General features: G+C 40.2%; 3 protein-coding genes across 7 annotated transcripts; 1 reads left to right on the forward strand and 2 right to left on the reverse strand.

Moving 5' to 3' along the window:
• Positions 1-303: 303 nt before the first annotated feature.
• atp1b4 (ATPase Na+/K+ transporting subunit beta 4) lies at positions 304-5,562 on the reverse strand. The gene is made up of 9 exons (XM_026357231.1): positions 5,387-5,562; positions 5,176-5,244; positions 4,320-4,536; positions 2,668-2,796; positions 2,474-2,578; positions 1,931-2,130; positions 1,599-1,655; positions 1,415-1,507; positions 304-1,323 (listed from the first exon to the last, which is right to left on the reverse strand). Exons 2-9 carry the CDS (start codon positions 5,239-5,241, stop codon positions 1,162-1,164), a joined length of 1,029 nt encoding a protein of 342 aa, XP_026213016.1. The 5' UTR covers positions 5,242-5,244; positions 5,387-5,562; the 3' UTR covers positions 304-1,161.
• Positions 5,563-7,816: 2,254 nt separating this feature from the next.
• Positions 7,817-19,791, forward strand: tmem255a (transmembrane protein 255A). 5 transcript variants are annotated; one of them, XM_026358254.1, is made up of 13 exons: positions 7,817-8,065; positions 8,331-8,462; positions 8,615-8,716; positions 11,901-12,043; positions 12,567-12,629; positions 13,859-13,948; positions 15,213-15,278; positions 15,404-15,492; positions 15,683-15,754; positions 16,116-16,278; positions 16,410-16,550; positions 16,999-17,182; positions 18,092-19,791. In XM_026358254.1, the coding sequence occupies exons 1-12, from the start codon at positions 8,035-8,037 to the stop codon at positions 17,140-17,142; spliced, it is 1,236 nt and encodes a 411-aa protein (XP_026214039.1). In that variant the 5' UTR covers positions 7,817-8,034; the 3' UTR covers positions 17,143-17,182; positions 18,092-19,791. The 5 variants fall into 5 exon arrangements, with proteins under 5 accessions (XP_026214039.1, XP_026214040.1, XP_026214041.1 ...); XM_026358255.1 differs by lacking the exon at positions 15,683-15,754 and having other exon boundaries at positions 16,110-16,278; XM_026358256.1 differs by lacking the exon at positions 15,683-15,754.
• Positions 18,562-23,376, reverse strand: zbtb33 (zinc finger and BTB domain containing 33). Its single transcript, XM_026358253.1, has 2 exons — positions 23,071-23,376; positions 18,562-21,968 (listed from the first exon to the last, which is right to left on the reverse strand). Exon 2 carries the CDS (start codon positions 21,964-21,966, stop codon positions 20,083-20,085), a length of 1,884 nt encoding a protein of 627 aa, XP_026214038.1. The 5' UTR covers positions 21,967-21,968; positions 23,071-23,376; the 3' UTR covers positions 18,562-20,082.
• Positions 23,377-23,528: the final 152 nt, after the last annotated feature.

Raw genomic sequence — 23,528 nt, forward strand, 5'->3', positions numbered from 1 at the left:
CCAAAAAGATCTTTTAGATCTTTGATAAACAAAATATTAAATCTAAAAATACATATTACATGCAGCTGAGTACAAAACACTACAGAGAATATAAAAATTATTTGTATTTACTCATCTTTTACAGCAAGTAATGTGTAATTTTCTTCTCAGAGAAACTGACAAAAGGCAGTTTAAGTTAAAATAGTGTATATATATAGTATATATATATATATATATATATATATATATTTTTTTTTTTTTTTTTTTTTTTTTTAATGTGTATTAGTCTTGTGGAAGAAAACTTACAGTAGATACCAGAACATTGTATTTATTATCATAACTATAAGAGGAATAAATACAACATGATACCAGGTTTAGTAGCACAGTTCTGGCAGGATTAATGTGAACACAAAATAGTTAAAATACTTTTTAAAATGGTACAGACATTTCACAAACTATTTCACAGTACAGGATGTCTCTTTATTGATCAGTCTTGTGTAGTATTACATTTTCAGAAGCAAATGTTTTTACAAAAGAAGGCAAGATGTGGCTTTATCATAAATGTATAGTTCTGCTCTATTCAACAAAAATATAGTAGTAGTGTATTTGCCATCATTTATTATGTCTTTTATTTACTGTGTAAGTACAGTACAAGTCCTGCTTTCAGTGTTTGCATGATACTTCTTTGAATTCTTCAAAAATACATGGTTGAAAAATATAATTCAAAACAAATTAGTACACTTTGTCACACAAAATGTGCAAACATAACCTTAACTAACCTGACAAAACAATAGTTCTAATCAGCTATTTATGTTTTAAGTCATCATTTGATTTGCATAGCCAGAAATGCTATCTATTGGGCAGAGTGTAATTTAGTTTGATTAATCTTGCTAATCATTACAAAATATCAGGAATTGAATTGTAACTCACTCCGTGCGCTCGTCCTGTGCTCAGCACTGTTTGTTGTGGCTGCAGTAGCACGCTCAAGGTACAAAGATGCAACAGAAGCGCAAGAGGAAATATCCATTGCTTGAGGAATTTCACAGCAGAAGACATTGATATTTGAGTGAAAGATGAGGTGAGGGAAATTACATATTTCATGGAAAACAATGGTTCAACATCATTTTTACTTGTACATTTTACTGCTCCACTGTCACATGAGCATCCTGTTGGCCTTTCGCCTTATGCGCCGACCTCCAAGGAGAAGGTCACGCTGCCCAGGTATCGGTCAGTGGGTGAATCATTGATGATTCCTTTTCCATTCAATTTGCATTGTACATGGATCGGAGTGTCGTACTGCAGTCTTGCAAAACGTACAGCCACCACCGGTGAGGAGTAGTTTACCTGACATGGAAGAGAAACTGAAAGTAAGAACAGAGCGAGCATTACTTTAGACTGAAGTAAAGGTTTGCACAGTGATGAAACTCTTGCTCACATGTCTGAGCTTCCCATAGTATGGGTAGTACTTCAGATCAAAAATGCTTTTAGGGAAAAACTGAACTTCTCCCAAAGCGTCTGGTGATCCTTTCTAAAAAAGAAAAGCAGATTTTCTTCATTCATGCGTGTGTCAGACAACATCTCCACACATATTTCTTATAGCTGAGAAGACAGTTGCTGACCTTTACTCCACAAGTCACATTTATTGGTTTGCCCTGGCCAGGTAAGTATCCAAGAATCTATTAAAGAGTGAGAACAGCGTAAAACACACACAATACAACAGAAACATACATTTAACCATTTTGTTTGTCTCCTACTTACTGTTCAAAATATGAACTACCGTAATGTAGAAATAGTTTCAACTATCTTTAGCCTGTCCCTGAAATGGCCACAAGATGTCACAGTAACACACTGTCTGCCCTTCTTTGTTGTGTTGGGGTTTTTTTGTGCTTATATACAAAGTCGTGCTTTGCAAAGTGCACAATTTGACGGCTTTTGGTGACACTCATCTTACCCGGTTCATTCGAAGTAGGATGCACGGCTTTCCCAGAGAATAGCCATAGTGGGGGTCATGCAGCCCCGAACATTCCCCCAACCAGGACCTCTTAAACTGACACGCTTTCCGCTCCGCACTCTCCTCAATGTGGTCCTGCATGAAGTATCTGTCCTGTGTGCAGGGAACATTCTTCCTCTCCTGAGCGGCATCGTTGTATGCTGGAAATGCAGAGCAGGGAGAAAGAAGCAGAGAGGAAAAGAGTAAGAATGAGAGACCGGGACATAAATAAAGCTTTGCAACTGCCAGACTCAGGCCTCTGATTAAGGAAGCTTGACAAAAGGGGAGTGTGAAAAAAAAAAAGAGTATTGAATGGCTGCACTCTGCCCACAAAGAGGCTTCCCTTCCCAGCATGCCCTGCAAGAATCGAATGAGAAAAGGGGACAAAGGTAGTGAAGTTGAGGATTCATTCACAGCACGCCCGTTTCATTTTAAACAAACTCATCATCCTCGTCACACCCCCACCAACTTTAACATAATCCCACACAATCACTTCTGACTCACGTCTTAGATATTCATCCATAGATCTGGCGTATTTCTTCCAAGACTTGCGATCGGAGGCGTTGAAGGCGATGTCGTGTCCTTCTAGGTGCGGGGCCATCGTCATACCTGCCAGTGGAGACCGAGAGACAGTCAACTACTAGACAGGAAAACAGCCGAGCACAGAGATGAGTGTGTAGGACTGGGGCTATATTTACCTGGTGGCATCACTCTGTCATTATAGGTCGGATGGTAGGGACTAATAGACCACATGAGGCAAAAAATACAGCCGCCAAACATGGCTGCAAGAAACAAATAAAGTGCAGCGTAGAAGAGCAGGATGAGGCCTAAAAGACAAGTGAAAACATGAGTTATTAGGTTTCATATTTCTAGTGCAAGTAGCTTACATAACACACTACACACCTCTAATCAAATCATGCCTCCAATCCGATTGGAGAGAAATAATGTGCAGCCTTTATCGAGCAGAGCTACTGTTCTTGATCAGGATGGTCACTAATTTGTTTGCTTGTACAAAAGCCCTGCTCCCTCCCCCATGTCTGGAACTGCACAGACCTCCAGTCATTTTTATATAAAATCCACTGAACTGAGCTGATAACCCCGTAACAAAGAAACCCTGAGAACTTGCATTGTTCTGCATTTTTCAATCAACAGTCCATTAGCCACTAATCAAGCCAAACGTGTCCTAAATTAAATGGCTTTTGCTGTGCGGGCAATTTCACAGGGGACTAGCTGCAGCCAGCCTTGCATCCCCGGAGCCACAAAGGCTTTTCTGTTTGAGCTCAGTGAGAATTCTCCCAGCTGTCCTTTCACTCAGGAACACTGTGAACCTCCGGTTGCCATCGTAGTGAAGGTCTTTTGCAGCCATAGAGGCCCGGCCAGCTCCAAGGAGCCCCCATCACCCCACTCTGCCATTGTGTCCTCTGTTACACACTCATCTCACAGGACACACAGCACAGACTTCCACTCTGGGCCTTTTCTTCAGCAGACACATGGGCCCCTCTCCTCCACAAGTGTGCGCACACTGGTTATGCAGCTGAAATGAGCTCCTAGCCGTGCCTGGGATCCAGCATTGCAGATTATGCAAGAAGCACACACTTTCCTTGGATATTCTCTCTACACTCAGTTGGATCATGTTTGCTATTGTGTACAGTGGAGCTGAGGGAGGGGGCACAACGGCGTCACATAGTAACTACCCTGGAATACCAAGAGGCTGCTCCATCATCATTGACTCAACAAACTTGAGCCAAAAACGCACTTGTGCCAAAAAAGTCTGCCTGCACCAGGGCTCGATTTGGCAGTGTGCTCTGTGGAAAAAAGACAAGAGCATCTCTACGTGTTTTACTGCAACTGAGGGGCCATAAGCATGTTAAGTTCAGAGATGAGGTCGTGAAGGCTTTGGGAAAGAGGCTGTGGAGAGCATGGTAAGATGTAGAGGAATGTGATTCCTGGCCAATGCGAGGCCCAGAACAGTGCACTCCCGCTGGGGATACGTCCCCAGGCAGTCTGTTTTTGTCGGGACACTCTGAATTGTCCATGCACCTATGTAAACATTGAGCATGAGGACACACACATACACACACACACACACACACACACACACTCCCAGCACAGTGAGCAGAGTCACTGGACTGGAGAGACATTTCTCACCCCTTAAACTATCCCTGAGTGCATCTTTTAACGACATTCAAACACCACATCTGCTCTTAAGCTTGTTTAGAATCACTGAACTGTAACGTCAGATGTGCAGTTATTGGACACATGCAGTAAAAAAAAATAATGCACTTTTGCAATAATCCAAACATCCTTCCCCATACCCAAACAACACAGAACCTCTCTTTCGTCAACTCACTCCAGCTCTTTCCAGAACGGCCCATGAATTCGTTGGTCTCCGCATTCCACAGGTATTTCTTCAAGTCGTCTATTTTCTGGTGGAGCGTCCTTTTGGGTAACGGCCTGCGCTTCCATCTCTCAAAGTTCAGGTCCTCCTGCTCTAGAGGCTGGTGCTCGGCCAACTCCTCCTGCTCTTCCTCCAGCTCTTGGCCATGTTTGAGTATCACTTTGTGAGGCTGGTGGAAAGAAGAAGAAGAGAAAAGGCCCTCACCACACATATTCTCAACTGCTGAGTTCTGCAGTCAATCTATTTTCTTTTCAAATCACGGGGAAAAAAATGGCATGCCTCCTGGTCCGAGTATGACCGACAACATAAACTGTCAGAGAGTGCTCTGCATATTAATCACACTGATGGTCCTGTCCCCTGTTTCTGCAAATTATAAACCCGCTGGTGACCTTTCTGGCACTCATTGGGAGAGCTGACCTCCTGTGAGTAGACCCTCCTGCTTGGAGCAGCAGCTGCAGACAGCAGAGCTGGAGGGTCAGTCTCACAGCCAGATGTTACTCACTGACTCTCAGCATCACACATCCCAGAGGAGCCACAGGGAACTTGAGAGTGTCATTAAAAAGTCGCTTCACTTATAAAAGCTCAGCCTTTAAAGTAATGTCATATTAAAAATATTCAAAGTGCTATTATGAGCTCTGTGCCTTATAAAATAAAACCACATTAATACTGAGTTAATTACACTTTGTACACCTTAGTGCAAGAGCAAACATGGCTTCATTGCTGCACCTGCTCAAACGAATAAAGTGATTTTGAAGGTTTTTGTTGTTGTTGTTGTTGTTGTTGTTGTTGTTTTAATGTCAGAACTTACAAGATTTGTTGGATTATTTTTAAGGAGCGTCTCTTCAGCTCCTCCCTCTGTGGAACCGGGCTCCATGTTCTTCACAAAAAGAAAAGGTACTCGTTAAAGCAACCACATATACCGTGCTATTTGAATCATCTCTACATTTGCAAACAACATTTGTACAGACTTGACAATAAGTTTTAGAAATAAGAGAATTCCAACGAGAAATCGGACATACCTGAAGTTTTCTTTTCAATAAAAACGCAGATTAATGTGTCGAAAACCCCTCTTGACCCCTAGAGAAAAAAATAATATTTGTCAAAAAGTGTTTGGGGGTTTCATTAGAAAGTTTAAGGCATGCAGAGGGGACCGGGTGTGGAGAACCTCCTTCAACTAGCCGCGCATCATGGTGAATGAAAGCTGGACAGAGAAAAAGCGGGGGTGGGATGCAAAGTGCTTTTTCTTTTTTCTTTTTCTTTTTTTTTTTTTTTGGTCCTAGAAACGTTTTGGCAGCAGCCTGGCAGCTCAACACCGCATTCTGTACACGCACACCATAAACCTTTGTCTGCTGAGCTGAAGCAAAGTCTGAATACAATATTTATAGCGCATCTCAACACAAGACTCTGCTGTCAATCACTGTCCAGTACTGTACTGCACAAAGTGCTCTGGGAGCTATAAGTTGTTTTATTCTCACGTTTGTAGATTAATTATTATTAATCGGACGTTTGGCATGAAGCAAATGCATCATATATTAAATACTGGTCGCAGTTTCCCCTGCACATGCATGCATGCATGCTGCCAACTCCTCATAGTCGTGCAGCAACTGCTTTCCTCTGGTGAAGCTCAAGTAGTCCTCATCCCTGATCTGGTCTGCACTCCGGTCACGTATCGCTTTGTTACCCTATGTAAAAGTGTGGGGGGGGTGCTTTTTCTTTCTTATTCTCACATGAAAAGAGAAATTGCGTCATGGAAAAAAATCTGTTCTTTGAGATTTGCGCGGCAAAACAACGTGCATGTGTTTATGTCTGTGTGTTTATGTTTGTGGATTTTTTACAGTAAAAGGCCAGAACACAAGGACATACAGAGAAACAACAACAGCCAGGAGAAGCCCTCTTATGCAAGGCCTCAATTTCACGCTCCTGTTTGTTGGATTCGCATTTGTCATTTAAAATCCTTTTGCAACAAGTGTCTGTCTCAATGGTATATTAGTGCCCACACGTGCTTTGGGAGCTCAGGGTAAAACTGAGCTGCAGGGCCTCTGTGAACCCCACATGCATCCAATCTTTCAGTTACGAGACTTAAATAAAGCTTTAAACTAGGTCTTCAGACCAGAGATTGTGAAATACGTGCTGCCATCTTTGTGGATGTTGTGTTTCAGTGATCTATATTTTCTTTTACATGTTCTCAAATAATAAGATCACAAGTTGTTTTAAATAAGAGTAGCCTGGAGCTCACTTTGCTTGTTTGTTTCATCTTTATTCATATTCACAGTTACACAGTTTCACTGTCTTGCATGGATGTTATGTATAGTATATGTATGTATACAGTATATGTGCACACACACACAAACACACATAAGGATATTATTTTTCATTTATTATAGTTTGTCAACTTTTCCCTCTATAGGCCTACTTATTAACATCTTGAACACCCAAAAAGAAATCTCAGACGCTGCTAGTTATAAATGGATATTTGCAAGTTTCACAAGAGTTCAGTAAAGAACATCTACTAAATAAAGTCACCCTTAATGTCAGCTCAAATTACTGTGGGCAGCACAAAAGCAGAGTGAGAAGCATAAAATATATAAGTTTTACCTATTAGACATAAAGTAATGCACATGCATTTGTGCAGAGCTGTATTTGGTGGTGAACATATACATACAGAGGCCATGTGTCCAACTCTTCCTACCTCCTCAAAATGTTTGGAAAATGCTCTTCTGCTTGTTTTCACATTGTAATGATGTATTTTAACAAATTAAATATAGTAATCAACATGTTCTACATGTTGATATAAATAATGTTTAAACCACAGAGAAATGTGCATAAAAACCATAACTGCTCCTGAATGCAACATTGCACTTGCGACAGTTGATGGCGCTCCTGATCACCGATTATTATAGACTAGAGGATAAAAGAAAGAAAGAAAGAATTTATTTTATTTTTAAAAAATCCTCTTTATAAACAGTCTGAGTCTTAAGTTATTCTTAATGCATCCATTGTCTAAAGTCCTGTGTAAACTCCTGTAATAATAATAATAATAATAATAATAATAATAATAATAATAATAATAATGTTTTTATTTACACTACTGTGTTTTTATGTTCATGTATTTTGTCATATTCTGAAGAGTGTTTTACAATGATTATATAGGTTTTCTTAATCTTACGGTATGTTGGTTTTTACTGCACTGTACTCAGGTTTTGTTTATATGTAGTTTATCTATCTCTGTTTTATTTATCCATAACATATATCTACAACTTAATAATCATTGTAACATCATACTTTTTTTTTTTTTTTTTTTTTTTTGTTAAGTACAAAAACAAATGTTACTCTTAAATATGTTGGTATTATTCCTTTGGGTTTTATATCCCTTAACAAACACAAAGAGCTGTAAAAACACATTAAACTCGTGTGTTACTGCTGCTGTTACTGAACCTCCATTGGAAACACTAGGGGCCGTTACAGATTACAGTTACTCTCCTCTCTGGCGTTACATTATTTTGTTTATTATAGTGTTAAACCTGGCTCATTTCACGGTTTTATTGAAATGAATCAGCCCTATGTTGGTTTTGTTCAGTTGTTTAAAGTTTATCGTCGCTTATGTTGTAACTTAAAAACTGTAACTCTGCTAAACTGTAAGCTAACGTTGTTAGCTAGTTAGCTAAAAATGAAAATGGCGGAAGATTTATTGTCTCTCGGTGAGTTTATTTGGAATTTATATGATATTTATATTGTACTTTAACCTAATTGTGATATTATTCACGTTATTAATTGAACTGTGAGAAACGGGTGGGAAAATACTAAATAATATCAATGTTAAACACGGTTTCAACAGAGAGTAACGGGCGGTGTAACGTTTACCTCCTTGCTAACGTTACTGGGTAAATTAGGTGATAGCGAAGTAACGTAACTGCTTCACTACGAGTATTAGTAACTAAAGTAATCAGAGTACTTCTTATTTAGAGTACGCGTGTGACATGCGCACATACAACACACAGCAGCAACCGGAGACCCTCTGTCTTACACCGAGACACCGTGAGGACGGAGACCGAGAGACGTGTCCGCAGCTGCGGGGATGCAAAGGAGACGGACTCGGTGGGGACGAAGGGCTGCTGCCGGAGAATGCTACAGCAAGTGAACGCACCGTCTGCGTTAGCTCACGACTGTCCACAGTTAGCCTCCATGTATATCGGGATTAGTAGTGAGTCGTGATTGTTGGTTTTTGTTTGTTTGTTTGTTTTTGCAAGAGGACCGTGCAGGGGGCTCCGGTAACAAACATCCTGCAGCCAGGATGCCACCTGCTCAGAGCCTTCAATCCAGCGGACTGACTCTGTCTGAGACAAACATGGGTAGGTGTGTGTGCAAGGTCAGCGGCGCGTCTGCAGCAGGTTCGATCAATTAAATAATATCCTCCTCTCACTACGCTGTAGGGCTTTTGTTGAGCGCCTGTTAAATGTACGTCTATGTAAAGGTTAATGTTTTGACCATGCAGTGATCGCTAGAAAACCAGTAGCAGCCTTCTCCCTGGTACAAAAGCAGACGAAACACTCGTTGCATCACCACACACCGTGTTTTGTTCTGGTCCAGGCCGCAACACGTCACTGCAGGTGCGGCGACGTCGACCACCACCAGGAGCCTGGATGCTTGGCTCTCATGATAATTGCCTAACACAGATTTCAGCAGGGTGTTTGACTGCTACCATGAAAATTAGAGCAATAAAAAAAAAAAATCACAATCAGTGAATCCAGTCCGTAGTAGACTGCTCAATTCAACTATGAAGTTTTGCTGTTGTGACACAAACTCCAGGATCATCCATGTAAGTTTGCTGCAGACTTTCTTTTGCATTGCACGGCAGTGTTTTAGAACTTAAAGTGAACACTTTTCATGGTATCTGTAGGCTTAAAAGACACAAACTTTACTTTCTGCAAAAAATCTTGTAAGGAATTAAGTCTGAAATGTCATACACATGCTATTTATAGCCTGCCAAGCAGTGACATCACTTACGCAGTGTTTTTGGGTGTGATTTGAGCAGAAATCACATTGAAAAACTTCAAGCTTATGTAAAATTCATAAGTGAATTAGCTGTTTTGTAAGTGGATAATGCATCCGTCCTTGCATCCTTCCAATGCCCGGTTGTGTTTAATGAGAATTATGTCTAAATGGGAGGTACTGACAGTAATGATGTAAATGTCAGTAAAGTCAAACGCTAAATAATTTTAATTCTTGTCAGCTCCGGTTTTTAATATGATGCTGTGAAGTGGATATTAAATTGCTCTCAGTGCCTTTAAAAGTCTTAAATTTATGCGAACCCTGTTTTTAGAGCATCAATGAACTGGGCAGATTGATTCATTTTCAATTAGTTAACCTTTGTTCTCTTTGAGGAATGTTGAATGCAGATGTATGAATAGTATTTACTGTAAATCTAAAACACTCTACTAACTTGACTGTTTACCTCTGACTCCGTGTGTTTTAAAGAAAGTCACATAACAGTCAAATCAAACTAATGAGTTTGACCTGAGACATCAGTACTTCCTTGTAGAAATTGTAAAGATAATCAGAAAGTAAAAAGTGTTTTATGACATTTATGTGATATTTTAGTATAAGTATGAAGTATTAAATATGAAGATTCATATGATGTTCTACCTAAATAATGTTGTCTCTCATCTCTCTCATTCAAACAGAGATGTGATATGATGGCAAAACAGAGACTTTAGTTGGCAATTTCACTGATGCAAAACAACCACATGCATTGCTTAATTTAATAGTAATTTAGCATTTGAGACCAGGGAAAGAAAACATCTAGAGTGTTACAATGAACACAGTCCCACAGGAAACGTAGTCTTGTCACAGTGTAATTGTTTTTGTAATATAACTCCCAGCGCTGCAAAGCAGCATGTATACTGTATTTCTAGATCATTAACCTCAGAGTCTGTGTCCTTTATTATGCAGGCAGTATGATGATAAAATCTGACAGAACCCATATGTTTTCTCTTCTCAGTGACGAGAGATGTCCTTGTTTTCTCAGTCGCAAAAGGAGAGCACTGTTTTTTAGCATCAGTATTCAGCAGCAGTGAAGTCTGTCTGTCTGTGGCCTCCAACTCCCCGTATCCACAAACTAATAAAACCAAACTTAGAGGCGACTTGGTTGATGTATGATTCTCTAGCAAGCTGCTGTGAGCTGTCTAAAGGCCACAGAATAAAAGGAATTAATGAAATAGATGGACTATATGTTCCATGTATTCGATCTGTTCTGGCGTACAGCAGTACAACAGGTTGGATTACTCGTCTGACCACTGCTGAATGCCTTAGAGAGAATATCTGTATATTATGTATCTAAATATATTATTTTAGAAAGTTTTTTATGTCCTAACACCACAGTAAATGGTACGTAATGTGCGACATTATGTTGAAAGGCTGGTGGCATCTCTGTAGACGCATTCATAGCTGCTATTAGAAAGAAACATACTTTGCTGTGAACATGATAACTCAATTTACTGACAACTATACACAATGACATCATATTTACACTGTATGTAGTAGATGATCTGATTGATGAGTAAAACTGAGAAAAAATCTTGTTCTTAATGCAAAAGTACTGGTACCAGGAGCACATAATATGTGTTCTTTTGTGATTGAGACCTTTGTTTGGGGACATTTGCCTCTTATTCTGTGTATTTGTATATGTTTAATATATACAGTATGATTTTTTTTATTAGTAGTATGTTGTGTTAAATGAAGTGAGCTCAAAAAGTTCTGACAAGTTAACCGAAGTAATTAGATTTCAGAATAAAAACTTCACAAATATACAACCACCTGGCCAATTCATACTGGAGATGACAAACAGGAAGCAATCACAAGTCATCTGAAGTACTCCCCTCAATGGACCTTTCAAAGTCAAACCTTTTATTCATGTATTAGACTGTATAAAGATGAAGCTGGATATGAGGGAGAGAGGAAGCGATGAGGGGGTTGTTGCAGTTAGAGTTGGGTGAATGTACACTACAATCTAGATGCTGGTCATGGCACTGTGCTGCAGCAAAACAATAAAAAAGATAACCACACACTAAGCATCCATAATTTATTCATCCAATCGATGTTTCGACCACAAGTGGACTGTCTCAAAGCCTTGAGACAGTCCAGTTGTGGTCGAATGTTTCAGTGTCTTTTTATGTCCACCTCTAGGCCACTAGGACATCATATAATTACAGTTTTGGACACCGATCAATTGAAAAAGACTCCAACACTGAAGTGATGGGTGTTTATTACTTCTAAAAATAATAATAATTTTACTTGACCTATCCTATAAAGATGGACATGGAAACTGAAAACATTAGTGTGAGACACTTCAAAGTCACTGCAGTTCAGAGTGACAGAACCACGGAAACTCCAGCCTCGTCATTAGGCTCTTTAACCACTTCCCATTACTTTAGTGCTTGTGGCGGTTTCTAGATAATCTTCTAATTTTATATCACTTTACTGCTCACATCACAGTATGACGCACGCAGTAATGTTCACTCATCTGTTGTCTTGAAGGTTCCTTTAAAAGGAGGAAGAGAAAATCCATAATAGTGACAGTGATGCTGCTCATCGTATCTGTGCTCATCCTCATCTTTGGCCTGGCAGCAACCACGAGGACGCAGAACATCACAGTGGGTGGCTACTACTCAGGAGTCATTGTAAGTGCACGTTCACACCTGTATGTAAGAGCAGGAGCAGCCGAAAGTGAGCTCTTCCCACTCCTGAACTCCATGAACCTAATTACTGAAAGTGTCTGAGGAGTGAAGTTTATCCACATTCATTATTCAGTATCACTGTCATTAGAGGCTGAGTGAGCCAAAGTATCTCGGCCCATAAATTTGTTTTCTTCACAGTACCCGGCTTTTAGTATTCTACATAAAGGAAAGGCGTCTGCTCAGATCTGAAGATGCTTCTTTCAAATTTAATCTTAAATTCACCAGAGTTGTCTTAACATAATTTAGCAAATTATTTTTTTTACAAATCCTCAAATCACAGCAAATGAGTCTTTAATGCAATTTTGTTATTTGTAAATGTAAATAGGTGAAATGCCGTAAATGTGCTAAAACTATTCCCTACACTGACAGAAACCCTTAATTCTTCATTTATCTCACTGTTCTATGAAATCAATGCTTGATAGTGATATTAGATAAATGCCCTAACAGCTATTTTCTCTCTTTTCAGCTGGGCTTTGGCTCCTTTCTGGGAATTATTGGGGCTCATTTGATAGAGAACAAGAGGCAGATGGTAAGAGGATTTATATTACCTCTGTGCATTGAGATCACTTTCACTGCTCGGTGTTTCCTTGTCTCTACAGTGACAGAGCACTGTTATTAAACCTCATTATCAGTCCCAGTTACCTTTCAACTTTCCTACAGCTTGATTATGTTGTGTAATGTGACAACAAGAGCAGCGGACTCGGCTCAGACTGAATCCCACTCTGCCTGAGCAGGTTTACACTGTGCAACAGAGAGAGTATCCTGAGCTTCAGGGGGAGAAGCAGCCAGAAATAGAAACAGAGTGTAAGTGGAGCTGGACAGACGTTCCACACTGGAATTTGGAGAATGAAAGTGCAGATGATGGGAGCAGGTGGAAAGTGTCAGGCAGGGTCTGTCAGAGCTAAAATGAAGAATGAGTTTGAACCGTGTTACAGTTTCCCATAACGCAGCAGAGTTCAGATGCCTGGAGTTGCAGCCTGTGGCTGTGTAACACAAGTAACTGAGCTTTGGCACGTATGCTAGACTGCTTTTGATTTGTTGTTTCCCATAAAATGTTATTACATAGTAAACATGTTGACATTTGTTGTGTTTTGAGGTGGTAGAGACACGTAATTTTTTACTATGGCATTTCCAGTACAACTAAACTGTCAACTATGTTGATAATAAAGAAAAGTATGGAAAAGAGAAGAAAATAGTGAATGAATATATTAATTAATAATATTGTTTAGGAAAGAACCTAGTGGAGGAAATATGTTTCCAGAGACTTTAAGGGTGATCTGGCCATAGAAATCGTGATATAGTCACAAATCGCTGTTACCCCTCACTACTGAATCTGTCTCAGTTGCACCACCTCTGTGCGGTGGGCTGGGGTGTCTGCAGACAGGGTGGGGTGACGTGTAATTGAATACATGCTGTCATTGATGAGAAAAAGGAGGAGAGTTGGGAAAGTGGGGGAAAATTAAGAGTTGCACTGCAGCTAGGCACCATGCCAGCCATGAAAACCACTGGAGATGGGTGATAAGCAAAGCACTCTGTCACTGTTGTCCTCTACCCATCATACATCCTCCTCCACCCTCATCCAAATCAGAGGGGTCTCATGTGCAGGATGGTACACATCAGTGTTCATCAAATTTAACCAAATACAGCTGAAAGTGATAGAAACATCAACATAGTGCATATTTATGTTTAGTTTCATGTCTTTATAAAAAACAAAACGCCAGAGTGGTGAAGCAGATGCTCCTCTGTTTTGTCTCACAGTTAGTGGCATCTATTGTCTTCATCAGTTTCGGGGTGGTGGCTGCCTTCTGCTGCGCTATTGTCGATGGAGTTTTTGCTGCGAGGCACATTGTAAGTAAAGCTTCCTCTTATTTACTAAGCTAATAAATTATGTATATGAATAACACTTTCGCTGTGACTGATAAACTTATTAATCAATGCCATCCCCATTACAGCTTATTATACTCACTCATGCATTACACACATATAGTAAAATGTATGCCCTTCTGCAAGGACATTGCTCACATATTGCTGTAGCAGCTGCCACGCCCTTCTCAGTGAGACAAAAATATTTTGCGGTAGAGGGAGAATATTCTAAATGACCCAAACCATTAATAACCACTAATGCACTCTAAAAACAATTATGCAAAATTAAGTTATGCTTGAATGAAAAAGGAGATCAGCCGCATCAGAAGGTTTTTATTAGCTGGTTGTGACAGTGAATGGAAAATGGCAATTTTTCTTTTTTTGCCTGCATCAAACTACATAGAGACACACTGTTGAATAAAAGAAAATTAGGAGAAGAAAAATGACATCCTTACAGGCTGAAGAGAAGCGAATTTGCATAGAATGCACTAACAAGAAAAGGTTTGGAAACCGCTTTACATTTGTGTTTTTATTATGTTTTTTTGGTTTTAGTGAAAGGGTTGTAAACAGATCACATAACAAATCCTTTTTAGGCATATTTAATCAAAGAATAATGTTCAAATCAAATTACATGTTGGGTCAAAACTATGCTCTTTGCAGCAATAAATGACAAATCTGTGGCATTCTCCCCAGTATGGAGTGGTATCCATGCTGATGGAGGATGACCTGCACACAATGCAGATCACCCACTCCGCCTTTGCCAAAGCATCACCAGATCATCACGTTTCCACCACTAGGCTTCACTTATGGTGTTGGACTGGCATCTTTTCATGAGCTCTGCGTTTGAGCTCTGTACTGTGTGTTCTTTGCTATGATCCAAACACCTTAAACTTGAACTCATCAGCTCATAAGACTTGGTTCCACTGTTTGTGCATCTTGGCCCACTGCAACGTTTTCTTCCAATTAGCCATTTTCAAGAATTGTACTTAGTAGAAGTTTTTTCTTGGCAACGCTGCCCATGAGGCCAGCAGACCTTAGTCTGCACACACACTCATTTTATTCAATGATGCAGCCAATTCAGGAACAGTGACGCATCAGTGACTCAGAAACTCTGTTTCTATCTGTATGTCTAGCTTCTTTTCATATGCTAGTTTGTTTTGATGTATTAATTGCTGGTTTACTGCTTTTACTATGCTTTGTGCATGTAATTAATTGTTTAATATTAATAAAAGTGTTTATTGTTCTGCAGGACCTCAGGCCTCTGTACGCTGGTCGCTGTGAGTACCACTCCAGTGAGACAGCATCTGACCGTGATGTAAGAATCACAGACATAAGATCAGTTCCACCTCAATGTAAATCATAGACCTGTACTGTGTCCGTGCAGTCATTAAGCATGTAGCCAGTAAGTGAGGTAACTATAAAGTCATTTGTGACCTTCAGGTGCCCTGTCAGACGTCATCTCGCACATCCTGTAACCTGCGTGTGAAGAGCAACACCTGTTACTGCTGTGACCTCTACCACTGCGGGAAGTGAGTATGCAAAGTGTTCGAGCATCTGACAAAACCTCAGAATCAGTGGCTACTTGCTTTGCACTGCTGCTTTGAATGTTTTGGTTTTTGATGTGTAACACTGTGGCATTTTTATGGGAGATAATTCTTTTCTTTTTTTCCTTTTTATTTTTTTGGAATATTGTTTATTTTCTTTTAACCTTTGTTTCAGAGAACAACCTCTTATGGGACTTCAGAATAAAGATGTTTTGAAAAAGTTTAGGAAATCATCCATGATTTGGAAGTAGGTCCCTTTTTTCTAGATCCATAGTGGCCATTTTTCATCAGCTGTTCCTAAGTCAACCTAAATAATTATGTAGAGTTTTAGACATACTGAAACATAGTGATGTGTTCTAAGGTGCCATCTACTCTGCATGTCCTGTCTGTGCCTAAACAAACATTCATCCATGTCCTTCAATGGTTTCTACCCTCAGATCTGAACTTTAACAACCATAAATCAAACCTGTTTTTATGTCTGTCACTGTGTCTATGCTCAGAGCCTGTTGCTGTGGTCGATGTAGTTACATTGATAAAAAACACTGTCACTGTGACTTTTGTGGCTTGACCATAGGCTGTTTCCCTCTTTGTCCCACCCACTGGTCTAGCCGAGTAGAGGTCATTGGGGGCTACCACGAATACACAGACGTGAGGAGCTGCCAGGATGTGGTGCACCTCTATCACCTCCTGTGGTCCGCTACCATCCTCAACATCGTGGCTCTCTTCCTGGGCATAATTACTGCCGCGGTGTTGGGAGGTTTTAAAGACATGGTACGTCTACTGATCGACTGTTCTGTGTTTGAAAATATGAAATGCTGCATTCTTTGTGTTTGCTGCACATGTGACTCACGCAGCTCTGTGTGGAGGGTGTAAATTTATAGATACTAAATACTTCTTGTCAGACTCCTGCCACAGAAACTGCATCTGAACCTGAGGCCATCACAGCTCCAGTCCCCTCAGAGCCTCCTCCGCCTACCACTTCCATCAACTCATATTACAACACCACCCCCTGTCTGCCGCCTTACACTGCTTACGACCTGCAGGTAAAGTTCCACCTGCAGCACGGCATAAAATGCTAAATGATTATTGATTCATTAAAGCAGTGGGTTTGATTTTATATTATCTGTTGTCATTCTTCTGTCACTGTCACACCACAAACTATTCTAAACATGTACAATAAATTGGTTTTTAACTCCTATTTGCTAGAAGTGACAGATATAAAGAGTCTTTTATACCCTCTGGACAGAAACTCTAAATATTACAAGAATTAAAGGAGAGGTTTACACCAAGTTCCCAGGCATGTTAAAGAATAAAAAGTTAAGAAAGAGAAATACTAAATTAAATAGAGGGAAATAATCTCTAAAAATGTGGACAGAAAAAAAATAGTCTCTGTATTTAAATGAAAATATGGAGCTACATTACGTGTGTTTATCTGCTCACTCTGAATCACGCTGTTAAACTTGCCAGTCTAATAACTGCTTTTTCCTGCAGGGTTCCTACTTGTTCCCTGACTCCTCAGGCCTGTCAGACGACTCCCAGTCTGGATCCAGCCACCTGTGGCCCACTATGATCCCCCCACGCTACTCACCTCCTCACAACCATCCTGACGAGAAGCCCCCGCCGTACAGCCCCTAGGAATGGATTTGAGGATGGAAAACACCTGAAGTGTTAACAGGTGTTGTTAGAATAAGTGGTTTGAATGCACAATGCCTCTGAGCTTTTCCTCACAAACGTTGTGTTAAAGGAAGTTGAGGAGGAGGACGAGGACCCTGAGCAGCCACAGAGCACATTGACCTACAGCCCAAAACTTGGGGAGCAAGTATGTGTCTCCCTGGGCAACACTCACACACTGGCCTGCTTGGTGCGTGTGCACACATACACGTAATGAGAGACAACCTGTTTAAAGCCGAGACTGTTTACACGTCTATCTGCCTTAATGCAAACGGACTTCCAGCACTGCAGCACTGTCACCTGGACAGATCCTGTACAGCTCTTGCTTTATGTTCACCTCTCTTTAGTACATACTGTAAATGCTTCCTGCCTTGAGTGGTACAGATGAAAACTCCTGAATCTGCACTGATTAGCACAGGTGCGAGCCTCATGTGAGATTAATGCAGTTAGCTGAAAGCTTTGGTGTCTTTGCAGATCAGCTAGAAAATTAAAAACTGCAGAGGCGTAGACCCCTGCAACAGTTTCTTTAGCGGTTAATAGTGTCAGTGTACATTATCAAAGACAAAGCTAGCAGCAATGATGGTATTACATGCTCATAATGTATGTACAGCAGTATGATATACAGATTTTAGTACAGTTAGGACTAAGGTATTCAAACAGATCGTGGTATCTATTTATCAACTCTTCACTTTATGTTTAAGAATATCCTGATCGATGTGTGGTGAACTTTTCGGAGCAGTTAATGAAGTAACAAGCTATTCTACCTACAGTAGTTGTTGAAGAAACAGTTAATTACACTCTGAACGCTATTTATTGTATTTTCACTGAAGTCTGCAAAGTCAAACATATGTGCTGTATATCTCTGTTAGTGGTAACGTCACATTTCTGACCTGAAACGTGTCGTCTTTGTCAGGAATAATCAAGAAGGCTGAGCGTGAACAGTCGGTGCTGGATTCACTGACATGAGAGGACGTCATGGGAAGTCACAGAATAAGAACTGTTGGCAGATGTGTAAACTTGATCCATGTCCATGAAAGTGGTCTCTGTGAGCTTTAATCACTGCTTTTTATAATTTAAACACATTCTTAAGAGCCGATAAAGCTCCTTTCTTGTCTTGCCATTAAAATAGCTTTGTTTTACTGACACAGTATTTTTTGTTTTACATGAATCCAGAATGAAAATTTTGTACAGTGCAGCTTTTTCAGTGGACAATGAAGCCTATGGTCTGTGCTGTCTTGACCATTCCTCTAGCGCCACCTAGAGGTTCGCATTGGCTGTAGAGTTACTGCCGAATATTATTACCAAGCCAAATCTTGAAAGCAAAACAACACAGCACACTTAATAAAATACGAAATGTTTATATTCTGGTAGTAAAAGACAAAGTTAAAGTAGTAAAAGAATAATTTATTTACCATCAGATAACTCTCATTTCTAATTGACAGAAATTGAAAATTGTGTAGAACTGAATATTTGTCTACCTCTATAAACCTAATAAATACATCTGAAATGGTAAAAAAAAATAATAAAAAGTGGTTAACAGAAATAAACAGTATACTGTACATCCCACATAAATGTTAATTTGTTTATTTAAAAAAAACAAAACCTGCATGAATTAACTGAATGACATGAATTGAGTCCCATGTTAGCACTACTTCCTCACTGATACGGACTGATCACTACCTTCTGACACAAAACGTAAAAGTACACAAAAAAGAATACTGCTTTACCCAAAGCTAAGTGCTATCTGTACGGACTGAAAAAATCATCAGCATATGTCAAACATATCGTCACATTTGTGTGCAAAATCTCCAGCCAACTCTGTAGCTGGCAGATTTTGACATGAACATAACAGTACATAAAAAATATATAACATGGCAGCTGCAGGAAATAAAAATATTTCATGTATCAAAATAAAACAGGAGGTGTTCAATGGACAAGAACTAACTCATAATTGTTGTTTCAACCACTGAAAAATTAAATAAGCATTGAATATCTTCCCTGCCACAATACCCAGATGTGGGCCTGCCAACACACATTGAAAAAATATATTTCAGGTCATAATCTACATTCTCTTGTTCATAATTAGGTTTAAAACGGTCTCGAATGAGAACCAGGGATGATCTCTGTCCAGAAATGGACGAGATTCGTGACTAAAGCATCAGTTCAAGGACTGAAGATTCAAACAACCTTATTCTATTGGATTATGGGGAGCATCTTGTACATTATACAAGTCATAAAATGTACCAAAGACCATACGGTCACCTGATCATACACAAATACATCAGCTGAGACTTCACACTCTTAAATAGGTAACCCTGTTTCTATTTTATGAAATGGAGCTTAGATGATAGATATCACTAATTGATTTAGGTAACATGGCCTAAAGGTAGAAAGCTACTGCTGAAGCAGTAAGAAAATTGAATCTTCTGTCTGACACAGATTTGAGGCTCAAAACTTACGTCTGCAAATTTAGCAATTAACCGGATTTTTTTTCTGGAGCAGCTTTTGATTAACATGTGCCTGTGTATGAAACCCATTCATAAAACCTCCTGCACTGGGTGCGAACCACTTCTATGATTATTTATAAAAGATGCAGGCTTTCTCACAAGCAGTGTTCTGCCTAAAAAAGTACGTTCACATTACATCTCCGTCCTGCAGCTATTTGCCATGACCTCTTTTCACTTCAGGTGCAATTTCCTACTGGCTCTGCTCAGAGCCCCGAGATCACCTCTGATCAACTTTAACCATTTGGACTTGTTTTATCACACATTTAGTACAATATTGCACCACTTTCTCTTGAATAAAAAGGCTAATGTGACCGTAAACTATTACTGAAGAATATTGATGATGGGGGGGGGGGGGGGGGCACCTAAAAGGCACAGATACTGGAGCAGCAACTGTTGCTCAGTATGTCTCTGGTATAATAAAGTCAAACTCTGTGGCTCCTTGTGGAGGAGTGTTCATGGTGGACTCTGGTTGGGTGTGGCCGTCAGGTGGCAAGTGAGCATCAGGCTCGACAAAGATGTCGTCCCAGTTCAGCATCCTGCTCTGGGTGGAGGAGTGGACGTCTTCGGCGCCGGCAGTTATGTGATGCACACTCCCGTCCTCTGAGATAACAGGGACACCTGGCCCATCTGTAGTCCAGGAGTACGGCTTCATCTGCACCGTTTTACACGGCAGCAGACGGTACAAGTTGTTGTCCGCATCATCTTTCTCCTTCCTCCCGCTCGGATCCTGGTTGTGGACTTGCTTGCAGTGTGTGGAGAGTAACTGGTAGTTGATGAACATTTCATTGCACAACAAGCACTGGTACCTCCTTTCTCCTGTGTGGTGGATTTCATGTTTAGTTCTGTACTCAGCCAAGGCAAAGACCTTGTTACAGTAGCGACACGGGTACTTCTTTTCCCATGAGTGGGTGTTGAAGTGACGGCGAAGACTCGTCAGACAGACATAGGGGCGCTTGCAGACGATGCACACGTAGAAAGTCTTCCCATCCATGATCAGCTCGTAGTGATCCTCAAGCTCCGTCTTTGCCCTCTTCTTGTTTGAGTTGACCTTTGGTGAAGTAGGTGTTTTGTCGAAGGGTTTCAAAGGTGTTGCCATTAGCGATCGTTTCCCTTTATTGGCTTTAGAGCCTCCTTCGCCTGGATCTTCCTTGACTGGGACAATGTCATAAGTATTTTCTCCAATATTGGCATAAACTTTACAGCCTGAAGAAATGGAAGCCATCTCTGTGGCTGTGTTGAGTGTCACTGTCTTTTTTGCTGATACAGCTGAATTGGGAATGTTTGCCTGATTAGTTGGGCTTTCAGAAACATCCAAGAGCCTTATTTTGAAATCCCCTAGCTGAGCTGAAGCCGAGACTTGTTTCTTGTGGACTCCCATTATATCGCTGCTTTCAGAGCACTGAGAGGCACTCGAGGGCTCGGGGGTGAAACTGCTTGACCTGGCTGGTGTTGTGGGAGCACTTCCTGAGGAGACTCTGGCAGGGGAAGACGAGTTATTGGAGCTGGAGTCTGGACTGCGCAGAGGGCTGCTGTCTGGCAAACTGGGGTTAGGACAACTGACACTGGGAGGATTTGCACCACATTTTTTCGAGGGGGCTGCAGGTTTTTCCTGTTGTTTCACAACCAAATTATTTGATTCTTGATTTTGATTTGATTCAACATTTTCTGAATCAGCTGAAACCAAATCAATGACCTCACTAGATCTGTCTTCTTTACTAGTTGCTCTAGCTTGAGATTTTGTTTGTGAGACAAACATAACATCATTGTCCGAGTCCTCCTCATTACCTGCATGCCTGCTTGTCTGATTAAATTCTTCTGCGGATATTGAGAACGACTCTGTGATGATTGGCATCATCTCTGTGGACGGGTCACTTTTGTTTTCTGCCTCTTTAGACAAACCAGGCAGACCTTTAACTTGTGATAACGGTGACGCCAGGTTTGCAATGAACTTGACTCCCAGTATCTGTCCAGCATTTATAAGCTCTTCAAGCATGTCAGAGCGCACACGAACAATCTTGGAGCTGTAAATGTAATTGAGAATCTGTTCAAAGATTTCAGCCTTGATGAAGTTTAACTCAATCACTTGTCCAGCTACACTAAAAAGCTGATGGAAATATGAACTTGAGGCAGACAGGATTGTTTTGTGAGCTCTGAATTTCTTGTCCTGTATGATGATGGTAACGTCGCAAAACAATCCATGATTCCTCTGCTCGTTCATTGACTTCAGCACAGCGGCTGAATACTGTGTGTCGGTGGCAGATATCAGCTTTAGACTTGGCATGTCTGCAAAAAAGACAAAGTAATTACAGATATTAAATATACTACTACTGGTCTGACCAATGTATCGTGTGACTGTAGTTTCCAATACTTAGTTTATCCTCCAATATATATAAGATGGACACATTATTCAGATGACATTTCCTGTATGAAGAACGGCACCAACTGCAAAGTCCAAAATGTCAATGTTGCACCAGTTAAAACTGGAACTATAAACTAAATCTGAACAATAAAACTTGGACATGGACTTCCTCTCACCTTCCACCAGGTCCTGATTACAGTGACTGCTGAAACATGACTACACCAGCACCATGTGTTCATGTATTGAACTATAATAATAGTGAATCTAGATTTGTTTCAAGTTGAAAAGATTGTCATGTACTATTTCTTTCTTCTATTTGTTTATGTTATCTGCATATGTTTTTGCTTTTGGAAACACAAAAAGTGCCCTGTACATTACTCAATGCATGCAGTATTGTGTCTTTTTCAGGTTTGTCTTGAAAAAGATTGAGGGTAACGATCACTAATGGATGAGGTTAAGAGTCAGGGATGATTCTTGCTAGATTAACTTACATATAAGAATAGGAACAAAACATTATGTACATAATTATTTCACCACTTTATACATTACTTCTAGGGTTGCAGCTGAAGGTTTATTTGATTATTTATCATTTGATGCCACCAGGAAGAGTGAGGGCATGAAAATGAAAATCAAACAGATGTTAAGTTTGTTAGTTTGGCTGGTCACGATACAAATCTATAACGTTAGCTTAGCTGACGTTTGCTAAATGTCAGTTGGTCAAAGTTTAGATAGGTAACTATCATAATAAACACGCATACTATTTTACATGCAGGAAACCACGTTTACTTAGCATTACGAGGGGTTTAGGTGCTGTGACATGTTATAGTTGCTGTTTATGTGTTTACACGCTGTTGTTAGCTATCAACAAAGGTAATGCTAGCTGCCTCCCTCTTCCTCCTCAATGAAAAGACAGCGCGGCCTATTATTAGCATCATGTTAGCATGCTAGTTAGCTCAACGACATGACCGCAGTGAATGCATGCTGCTCGTAAAGTTTTGCGCTTTACATAAAATTAATTCTATTTACCTGTAAAGTTGGTGTTTCCTACCAATACTAAATAGAATTGCTCCCACCGACAGTAATAATTTAATGTGGCTACAAACAATGGCTAACAACAGACAGCTTCCCCTGATGTTCACCGCTAACTAACGCATCATCATTGATTGAGCAGCCACAAGGAGTCGCCATCGTGTAGGGTAAAAACCACCAAATCCAATCTGTGCAGCGTTACAAGGCATATCACACACAGAAGACAAACTACATATTTGATTCAGAAACATTAATGAAATAGACCCTGGTCGTTATTTCAGTTGAAATTTGTTTACTTTTTCCACGCCGGGTTTGGAGTCAAAATAACTACCGGTTCGCCTTCAAAATAAAAGTCTCGTTATTCCATGTGAGTCTTATCAGTAAATAAGACTAAAGCACCCGTGACTTTACTCAGGCTCTGGTTGTCTCACTGGATATTCTTATTCTTTCTTTAT

This window comes from Anabas testudineus, chromosome 10, assembly GCF_900324465.2.
Source record: "Anabas testudineus chromosome 10, fAnaTes1.2, whole genome shotgun sequence".
Classification (NCBI taxonomy): domain Eukaryota; kingdom Metazoa; phylum Chordata; class Actinopteri; order Anabantiformes; family Anabantidae; genus Anabas; species Anabas testudineus.

Excerpts from the sequence above, each read along its gene's own strand:
- atp1b4 (XM_026357231.1), bottom strand. The coding sequence starts at position 5,241 with ATGGAGCCCGGTTCCACAGAGGGAGGAGCTGAAGAGACGCTCCTTAAA. Across the intron at positions 2,131-2,473 it reads TATGGATGAATATCTAAGAC|CATACAACGATGCCGCTCAG; the intron begins GTGAGTCAGAAG and ends CTGCATTTCCAG. Across the intron at positions 1,324-1,414 it reads ACTATGGGAAGCTCAGACAT|GTAAACTACTCCTCACCGGT; the intron begins GTGAGCAAGAGT and ends CTTCCATGTCAG.
- tmem255a (XM_026358254.1), top strand. The coding sequence starts at position 8,035 with ATGAAAATGGCGGAAGATTTATTGTCTCTCG. Across the intron at positions 8,717-11,900 it reads TCTGTCTGAGACAAACATGG|GTTCCTTTAAAAGGAGGAAG; the intron begins GTAGGTGTGTGT and ends GTTGTCTTGAAG. Across the intron at positions 13,949-15,212 it reads TTTTTGCTGCGAGGCACATT|GACCTCAGGCCTCTGTACGC; the intron begins GTAAGTAAAGCT and ends ATTGTTCTGCAG.
- zbtb33 (XM_026358253.1), bottom strand. The coding sequence starts at position 21,966 with ATGCCAAGTCTAAAGCTGATATCTGCCACCGACACACAGTATTCAGCC.